The sequence below is a fragment of the Drosophila navojoa genome, chromosome 4 (assembly GCF_054131105.1).
Source record: "Drosophila navojoa isolate 15081-1374.11 chromosome 4, UAZ_NAV_1.0, whole genome shotgun sequence".
NCBI classification, from domain to species: domain Eukaryota; kingdom Metazoa; phylum Arthropoda; class Insecta; order Diptera; family Drosophilidae; genus Drosophila; species Drosophila navojoa.
In genome coordinates, this window is record NC_142892.1 from 4,118,511 (window position 1) to 4,128,327 (window position 9,817).

Here is a 9,817-nt window from a genome sequence, read left to right on the forward strand (position 1 = left end):
GGGTGAAGAGCAGCCAAAAAGAAAATAAAAGTAAATATAAATGGCTAAAAAAGTAAAAGAAATGCGCAGCACAATGCGTAGAGCAAGCAGGTTCGCCCAGATAGAAGAAGCACTATGCCAGTTCACCTAGGTGACCCGAAGAACGACAAACACAGCTAGTTCTATGCACCTGCACGAGTGGGTGTGTGTGTGCTGTGTGGGCGTGTGTGTGAGTGAATATTGTTTGTTGTGTGTGTGTGTTTGTGTTTGTGTTTGTGTTTTTGTTGCCTAATCCTAAGACCACAACCAGATAACCAAATCGTTGCACAGACAAAGATGCCGCCCGCCCTAACAACTAAATAATGTGCAGAGAATTTAGTGCTCAAAACGAAGGCTGTGCAAATGCACTGCAAGAAAAGTGTGCGTGTGTGATGATGCCTAAGACTGAGCTGCTTAGTTGTTGAGCATTGAGTAAGCTCTTCAGCTCTCGATTATAGGCGAGTGAATAGCCACCGTTCAGCCTTTATCAATAAATTGTTCATTAACTGCTGAACGAGTGGCTCAGTTCTATAATATAATTATGGCAAATGAACTCAAAGCTAAATCAAAATAGAGTACTTTACTCTCTTTTTCTCTGAGTGTAACTAGTAGCTAGCAGACAACAGGCAGCAAGTGCACATGGCAATGGCAGCTAGCTAAGATAATTTTTCGTCGAGCAACACACACACATATACACATGGGCGGCACACAGTTATTTAAAAGAGCCCAGGCATAAAGGTGGGCGAGGAGGCAAGGCTTAGGCATAATTTGCCCAGTAGCTGGCAAAGGCATAAGCCCAAGTCTAACAGGCACTGAAAGAGAGGGAGAGAAAGAATGGCAGATAGAAGGAGCGAGAGAGAGAGAGCGGGTTGGGGCTCACTGTAAATGCATCCAACAGACATGCATTGAGTTCTGTCGGCTGCATTGTCGGCTGCCTTGGCAACCACAGCAGAGCAGCAGCAGCTAGTGCGCCTCCTTAAGAACCGAAAGCAGGAGTAGTAGTAGTAGTAGTAGTGGTAGTAGGTGGAGACGCGTCTGAACTCAGCACCTAAAGTCATATTAATAATTTTGGTTGGGATTTTGAGGCTGGCTGTCGTTGGGCCGCAACCGCAACAACTTGCAGTTGAGTTGCAGCTGGCGTTACAACCAAACATTTACTCCAGATTCGGGATGCGTCCACATGCAGCCAGAGTCTATGAGTAATCCTTGGTTACACTTGCCTCCTTGCCATGTCTGCCGCTATCTAAGTCTCTCTTCCCTCCCTCTCTCTCTCTCTATCTGCCATTTACAGCACTGTTTACATTTGCAATGCAAACCAAAAACTGATGCAAATCCATAAATTTCAAAGGCTATCCCCTCCATCTACTATGCAGATGCACCTTCTTGTTTTTGTCCGTTGCTTATTGGGTGAACTTTGATTTTACATGATTATCAACCTGACTCTGGGGCACGTTTTGATGAATTTTTTTGGTAAAATTGAAAAAAGAATTCACAGTCCGTAGCCAATATAAAGCCCAAGGATTCTTGTAGTACATATAGTTAAACAATTTTTGTAATTTTGATTTTGGCAGCACTAGCTATGTGTATGACGAGGGGCGTTTTAAATGCCAGCTCATGGTTTATATTATATTGAAGGCTCAAGTACTTGGCATGTGAAATTATTTTATGATGTTGCTTCATCCATTGTAACGTAAAACTTCGAGATAAAATCTAAACTTTATTCTCCAGAAAAAAAATGTTGGCAGTTTTCTTACGATTCAATATCGAATTGCTCTAGCAATTCCTAACAAAGTCATATGGTATATTTATAGTACTATAATATACCACAAAGAAAAGCCTTTAGTTGCTATAATTTTCATCCATCCTCAGAGTATGCTAGGACGTGTATTTAATTCCAATTGATTCCATTTTATGATATTCATTTCTTTACACATTCTCTCACTAACTTCAGCTGCTATTATTTTCAATTTAATGCCTTAGTTTGCCTCACAATTTGTATTGTGTTTCACACAAACAAACGACATGACGAAATTCATAATTAGCATCACTCGATAGTTCATGGGAAAATCTGAAATCAAACCAAATGCAGAAAATCATTTGTCTTTTTGCTCTTTATGGGGCGTGTCCAAAAAGTTTCCCACAAAATGTGTGTGTGTGTGTGGAATCAAATATTGAGATAGATCCCAGCCGGCTAGGCCTGACTGGGGTATCATGCACAGCTACTAATTAGTTGGGGGGACCGACATGTGATATTTTTAGTGCCGACTTGTTTACAGAACCACAGCAGCAGTCACTGCAGCAACAGCAGCAGCAGCAACAACAACAACAACAGCAACAACAACCACCGCATCAACAGGGATTTATTTTTAGTTGTCTGCAGTTCGGTTTCGATGTGATTCCATTTTGACTGCTGCCTGTTAATGACATGCAAATCAACTTTGGTGGTCGTTGGGGCCCGGCCTGCGGCAGTCGAAGCCAAGCTTCATCCGATTCCGGCCGTGCTGTCCGATGTTTATATTTTTTGACAGTTGATTGTTTTATTGAAATGCAGCACGAGCCACGCGTCGAAGGCGACAGGGCAGATGTTAAGAGTAAATATTTACTATTTACTATTTACTTAACAGCTGGCTGTGAGAAAAATCATTAAATCAGCGTACAGGAAATGATAGCTGGGAAAATTCTTTCCTAGCGCTCAATGAACCGCATGATTTTTCGTATTTCCAATAAAAAATGTAATTAGAATTTTTATTATTTAATAAAATGCCACCAAACAGAACGCATATCCGACAGCAGACAATACAAAACCAACTCATAGCACAAAAAGGTAAAAATAAAAAAATAAAAAAGCAGTGAAAACCAAATTGAAATTTGAATATAGAGCTGGATATGGAAGCGCTCAGCTCTCTGAAATTGAAAAAGTTCTTTTAGTGTGCAAATGAAATCAAATAAATCTAGACAAACGAAATCTCTACCAAGTTTAACACACAACAATGCCAAAAATGTTGCAAAATAAAAAATCAAACGCAAATAAAAATAAAAATATAATAAAACCATTGCTAACAATCAAATGAAAACTAATAGCAAAAATGCAAAAAGGTATTTAAAATGTTTGCGAATGCGGTTGCAGTGGTCGAAATGTGGGCACAAAGTAAATGAAAATATTTTCACGCATTACACGGACTCGAAACTACCTCTTCTTTTTTCCAACTATCAAATACATAATACAAATAAGTTGAAAATTGGGTGAAAAAAAAAAGAATGGCAAGAGAAAGGAAAAATTGTTTTCTGGTCAGACATCAAATGAAAAAAGATTCGTTCAAACAATTTGTTTATGGCTGAACATTAAAAGGGCATTATAAATCCTGCTAATAGATGTGAACGCCGGCTTTTGTTTATTTTTTGAATAATTGTAGAGCTTATGCACAAGAGAAGGTATTGAAAAATACGCTCAGATAGAATTTAAAATATATTAAATGGCATGTAGAATTTTCATTTTCACATTCAAATGAAATGTATAAATTTTTTGTTGAAAACATAAATATGTATTTTATTATTTATATTTATTATTTATTTTAGGTTTTTTTTTCTACTTAAAATGATCTGAGATAAAGCTTCGTGTAAATGTATTACTTATTTTCGCCCTAAAATAATAAAGTTAATGGACGCTGACAAGGAATATAGAATTATTTCTTACACTTTCACTACGCCGCCTTTACAGTATGTACAAAAAGTATTTTTCTTCAAGTATTTTTATACTCCTTTAGCGTTTAGACTCCGTTTTGCATTCATGAATGAATCATGCGGAAGCGTCTTCAAGAAATTTACTTTTACTTCATAGAACAGCATAAAAATTTGTCTGCAATCTCAGTTTAGCTCTCAGTTTCACTGTAGTTTAAAGCCCAACATTTTGTTGGCACTTGAAATGCGAAGCTTTATTCCTGTTATTTAACGAGCGCTACGGGGCGCTTATCTATTTGTTAGATGGCGGCCAAGTTAATGAGAAAAATGCATATACGCATTAAACGACGTCTAGTTCCGACACATAAACCTGTCCAACTCCCCTTACCCACCCACACGGCCGCACACCCACACAGCCACACAGCCACGCGTATACCCAACAAATTTTACGAGCTGCTTTCTATTTGCCAGACAGACGCATAAAGCAGGCGATCTCTGAGGCGTTCAAATCGTAAAAAACAGGCAAACGAATCACAGACAAGCTGATATACATATATACGCGAGGGTGGATTGAAGAGCTAACGAAATTCAGCTATAAAATAAAATATTTGGTAGAAGAGATCTATTAAGTTGAATTAAATATTAAATTTTTAGAAAATTTTTACTAAGTAAACATAATGTAAAATATTATTTTAATGATTTTTTTTTTATTTTTATAATTTTGTTTTTGTTAAGATTTTTTAAATATCTAATAATAAAAAAATAATGTTTTTTATTTAATTTTTTTATTAATAAATTTACTATTTTTATATTATATTTTGTATATTGGTATCTTTTGCTTAAACTACCCTCTTATTTATCGTATACGCCTTCCAAATTCATTACAAATAAAATATTTTCACTTCAACTGTAATTAGCGATTCAAAAACCAAAAATGAGCCAGATCCAGCCTTTTGAGCTAATAATTTATGACACTTGGTGCCATTCAATGAAATTATTTGCATGCACATATATATATTTATTTTTTATTTATTGACCAACAAGGCGCTGGCAATTTAAATACATACATATATTTTATTTATTGGAGTGTGTGTGTGAGTGTGTGTGTGTGTGTAGCAGCGACCGCTGCGGCCGCAGAATCCGTTGAATCATTTTGGTTGCTGCATGTGATTTGGTATAGTCGAGCTTGCCCAGCTGCCAGCTCTAATTTCTACGAGTTTTGTTTTTTTCATTTAAGCGAGTGGGCGTGGCGCTTGCGGCTTTGGCTACACGCTACAAATAAATTGCGTGGAGGCAGCCCAAAACGATTTAATTTGCGGTTTTTGTCACAAAAGCGCGACGCACACCGAAAATTGATAAAAACTTATTTGCGGATTTGCTGATGCAGTTGAAGAGATTTAAGCTGATTTTTTTTTTGTATCAGTATCTATTTGACAATATCCTTTAACGGATGCAGGGAGCGCATGGCCTTCGTAGCAGTCATTACAGACAAGAAATAGGCCATATTATGATCATCATATTTATCAGCAAAATCACAGCCCGTGTCCTCCTCTGTGATGTTGTAGAGGAGTATGTATTCAACGCGTCGCCACAGGCAGATGACGATGCGTGCCATTGTCAGCAGCTCTTGCTGCTCGTGCTGCGAGCGATAGACGCCTAGCTTTAGGCTAGATACCATCAGGCTTACGAACTCCTGATGCGCTATCTGCAGATGCGACAGTTTCTCGCTGCGTGGCAAAATCTCATCTAGTTGATCCACAGCCCGTTGCAGGGCCTCAATTTGGAAGTGCTTCTCCAGAGCTTGCACCACTGTGTCCTGCAGTTCAGACAGAGACTCGGCCACCGCATTATCACTGTTGAGCGGTGGCAGCTGCTTCACGCGATACACCGTCACATACAGCGGCAAACGCATGCGAAATGCCTCGTTGTAGCTTTTGATCTGCTGCTCTGTAATTATGCCGTTCAACATTTTATTGCAGCTGTAGGCCAGTGAAAGCTGCTCGATATTGGTAATGGGCAGCGCCACATAGAATGGATCATTTCGGAGCATTGCCATGGAATTATACCTATTCATAATGACCTGCAGCTGCTCAGCACCTTTGACAATCAATCCATTTTCCAGATAACCATATGCTAGTGAATACTCTTTATCAAACTCGTTGAAATTGAAAAGCAAATAGACCGCACGCAATTTCTCAAACACTTTGGCCAAGTGAAGTCGATTCTGGATAAGACAATTCACATATCGGTTTACGAGCAGAGCACGCTGCTCCAAATGACGCTCGAATGTCTGGAAGATGAGCTCTGCGAGCGGCGTATAGATCACACAGTTTTGGCAGCGCCTCAGCAGCTCATCGATGTTGCAGAATTCGGCCTGCTTTAAGTCTGACATTGTCTCCACGTAATAGGCATAGTAAAGGCTGCGCAACTGCTGATCGTTGGTTGTTCTGAGCTGCCAAAATATATCACGGCCTGCTTGGACAGGCATCTGCGCATGCACTTGATAGAATCTGAGCTCCTCGTACATAGAATGCACCACTGCTTGATGCAGTTTTCTCGTCAGCAACTCTTGATGCTCGTTGACAAAGTCTGCCAATCGCCGCGAATCGTATAAAGCGGCGAGTGCTGGTCCAGCCGACTCGATATGTCGCCTTATAATCCTATGGATCCTACAGATTTTCATATACGGCTGCCCATAGTCGAGCGGGCGCATCGTATACTCTGTTCTACAATTTCTCTCCGATTTCTTAAAAGCGAATTCTTCGTACCAGTCATTGAACTCGCCCGTCTGCCACCAAGAGTCAAGGAAACGGCATATCACCTGCAGCTCATTCAAGAGCAAGGCAGCCGCATAGGCGCGTTTCTCTGGGTCCCTTGCGGTGAGTGTCTGCAGCGTCAGCTCGACCAGACTGCAAATGATGTGCTGACTGCGTGAGTGCGGCTCGTTGCCGAATTCAGCCGGATAGGACATGTATGTGGCGGCCGCCAGGCTCCACAAGCGCTCAAGAGTCTCGAATCTTGTCTTTGTGGCGCGACGCAAGTCACGCAGGCTCAACAACTCAAAATCATTGGACAGACTGCGCTCAAAATATGTGAGCACCTCCACAATTGGCTTGAGCAAGCGCCGGAATGCCGCCGATAGGCAGACCAACGTCTCCGTTCGTTCGGTATTATCTTTGGATGTTTCACTACAGTTAATATACAGCTGCATCATTTGCATGTGATGCAAGGGCCGCAGAAACTTCTCCACTATATATAGCCTAGTCTCCTTATTGCTGATGACGTCGGGACGCAGGTCTATCATATGATTGACCATGTGAAAGAAGTGACAATCGCCTGGCAGAAAGAACATGCAGAGTATCTCACGTAAGACGAAACCCTCCTCGCCGTACTCCATCAAGCACTGCGGCGCATTGTTGAACTTGCTACGCAAATAGCTGCCAAACGCAACAATGAAGCGGCGACTGCAACGATTCAACTTAGGAGGCATATCAATCGCTTCCTCCTCCTGATTTGGATAGAGCTCGTCCGAGCTAGAGCCTATGGCCAGTGTTTCTATATTATCGGAAATATCCTGCGAGCGTATCGTATGTAAACTGGCTGTGGACTCGCTCAGAACTTCCTCCTCAGATGTTGACGTTGACTTGTTTTTCGAACTCAACGTTTCCCTATATGAATCCAATTTGTTTTCCCTTCTGCCATATAAAGCGGTGGTGCTCTGTGCCGCAGCCAGAGCTTTGAGTACATTCCTTCCTCGAGCCATATAGTCGTCGTAGTGAATGCGAGCGGAGCGAAAGGCTTTAAAGTTAACAGATAGCATAAAATCCAGCAGCGCCAACTTAAAGCCATCCGTTATAATGATATCGTCGAGTATCACATTGCAGAGCTTTTTAATAGTTTGCGCCATAATTTCCAGACGTTCGCACACATATCGATCCAAGAAGTCGCCTAAATTTTGGGAGATACTCTCCGCAGTATTTAAGGGCTTGGCGTAGCTCTCCAAGCAGTAGAGCGCAGAGTTTAAGCAATTCGTATAGGTATCATCCTCCACCTCCGATTCCAGCAATAGCTTGACCAACTTTGGCATTTGACGGTCCACAAGCTCTCGACATTCCTCCAGTATCATGTTGTCTTATATATAAAATATATCTCTTATTATTATAAATATTATACAAAATATAGAAAATATCATCGGTTAAAAATTTAATAAAAAATTTAGGTAAGGCCTACTAATATCTAAAAATAAAAAATGTTTTTATATTTTCCTATTAGATAAACATAATTTCAGACTGCTTAGAAGCTTCCTTCATACATCTCAAGACATTAAAAGTTGTTTCTTTCTGTCAGTGTAATCTTTAAAGCTAGCAATATCTTCCAAGTTTCTCTATTCATGAGAATATACTTCTATATACTCGATTGTCATATCTTTTATGGACTTCTACCTAGTGTTGTTTGTAGAGCAGAGCTAGATCTGCGAAATCTCTTCTCTCACAATATAATTTCATATACGTATACCCTCAATCAAACTTAATCAGCAGAAAAACCTTAATTCTATTCCTTAAAAGACTTTCGTTTTATTATAACGGTTAAACTTAAAGAACAGCTTTTTCTTTGAGTGTAGTCACTGCTTGGCAGCTTATGTACGCTTAAGGAAAATTCGAAAATGTAAATTCCTGTGGCCCGGCATTGGCATGCGGAGAACCTAACAGCGACAAGAACTTTGACACTACTGACCTATTTCGAGACTGCATCAGCTCCAATCTCTGTATGGCTGTGCGTATGTGTGTGTATGTGTGGGTAGATGTGTGCATGCATGCTGGTCTCCATGTCCAATAGCTATCTACAATGTGCGTACTTTGCTTTATTTTATTGTCTGACAAGATAAATACCAAAATATTGAATATGCACGGGCAGCCAAAGGGAGAACCAAAGCAACGTGCGATGCCACCAGAGACCAGAGTGTGTCTGCCAGAGGAAGAGAGAGAGGGAGAGAGAGAGAGAGGGAGAGAGTCAGAGCAGTAAAGGGGCGGGAGTATGAAGGCGCCAGTGAACGTCCAGCATCCGGACTTTGTCCTGGAAGGAGCCTGTCAACTGCGCCACAAACAATAACTCAAATGCAATCGAGCATATTTGCTGCAGAGAACAAATAAACCCAGTTACCGGCATTCACAACAACAACAACAACTTAAATATACAAATGTGCTACAGTGGAGCAAAATATATGAAAAATGCAATGCTTAAGAAAAATTCTATAAACTCCAATCAAGCTCAGCAGCTGAAACCTTATTGTGAGTGTTCACTGTACTCGATTGGCTAATTACAATAATATTTGCAAACTTCGGCAAACTCTGAACAAGTTGGTTTCAGCTCAGTGTGCAGTGGCACAGATATTTTTATGGCGGGGGGGTGGGCGGTCTACACAGAAGAAATTCGGTAAGGACTCTTAGCAAAATGAAAGTTCCTCGAGGTTCCGTCCGTCTGTCCATCTGCTCGTCTGTCTGGTGTGACTGGTTAGAAAGAGTGTTGGGAAAACAGCAAGTGAAATCTTTACCAGAAAACAAAAGCCGAAATGTAGAAAAACAAGGGAAAATTGTTTGAAGGCAAAACTTGGCTGGCAAAACTTTTTGTCGCACTCGGCGAAAAGTAAGCGAAAACTTAATAAAGATCGCAGCTGACGCCGCAGCCGACGTCAGTTGCAGGTCGACGGCGATGCAAGGACGCCAGCACGCTAGAACTCTCACTTGACAGCGTTTGGTCAGTGGCAGCGTCTCCGGCCATAGACCACACAGACTGTCGAAATTAAACCAAACTGAATTTGCACTTACACTTTGGCAGGGCGTCGATGCCGACGACGATGCATTTGCGAGCAACTGTGAGGCTGTCGAAATTGTCACTTTCGCAATTTGCTCAGCGGGTGCGGCGATGTGGCAATTGCGAGCACAATAGCTGCCGGGCGCTTGCGTCTGTGCCGCATGGCCAGCGTCAAGGAGCGTCTAAGTGACATTTATGCGCCTGGGCGACGGCCTCAGTCGCTCCACTGCAGCACAATCGCTTCAAACTGCGCCAAACTTTGCCCTATCACAGTGGACAGTGGGGCGAATCGCTAGCTGAAAAGTCACTA

At 41.3% G+C, this 9,817-nt stretch overlaps 1 protein-coding gene across 1 annotated transcript; it reads right to left on the reverse strand.

Moving 5' to 3' along the window:
• Window positions 1–4,709: 4,709 nt before the first annotated feature.
• On the reverse strand, window positions 4,710–7,936 carry t-Grip128 (testis-specific gamma-tubulin ring protein 128). Its single transcript, XM_018102429.3, has one exon. It carries the CDS (start codon window positions 7,820–7,822, stop codon window positions 5,123–5,125), a length of 2,700 nt encoding a protein of 899 aa, XP_017957918.1. The 5' UTR covers window positions 7,823–7,936; the 3' UTR covers window positions 4,710–5,122.
• Between the last annotated feature and the right edge of the window lie 1,881 nt (window positions 7,937–9,817).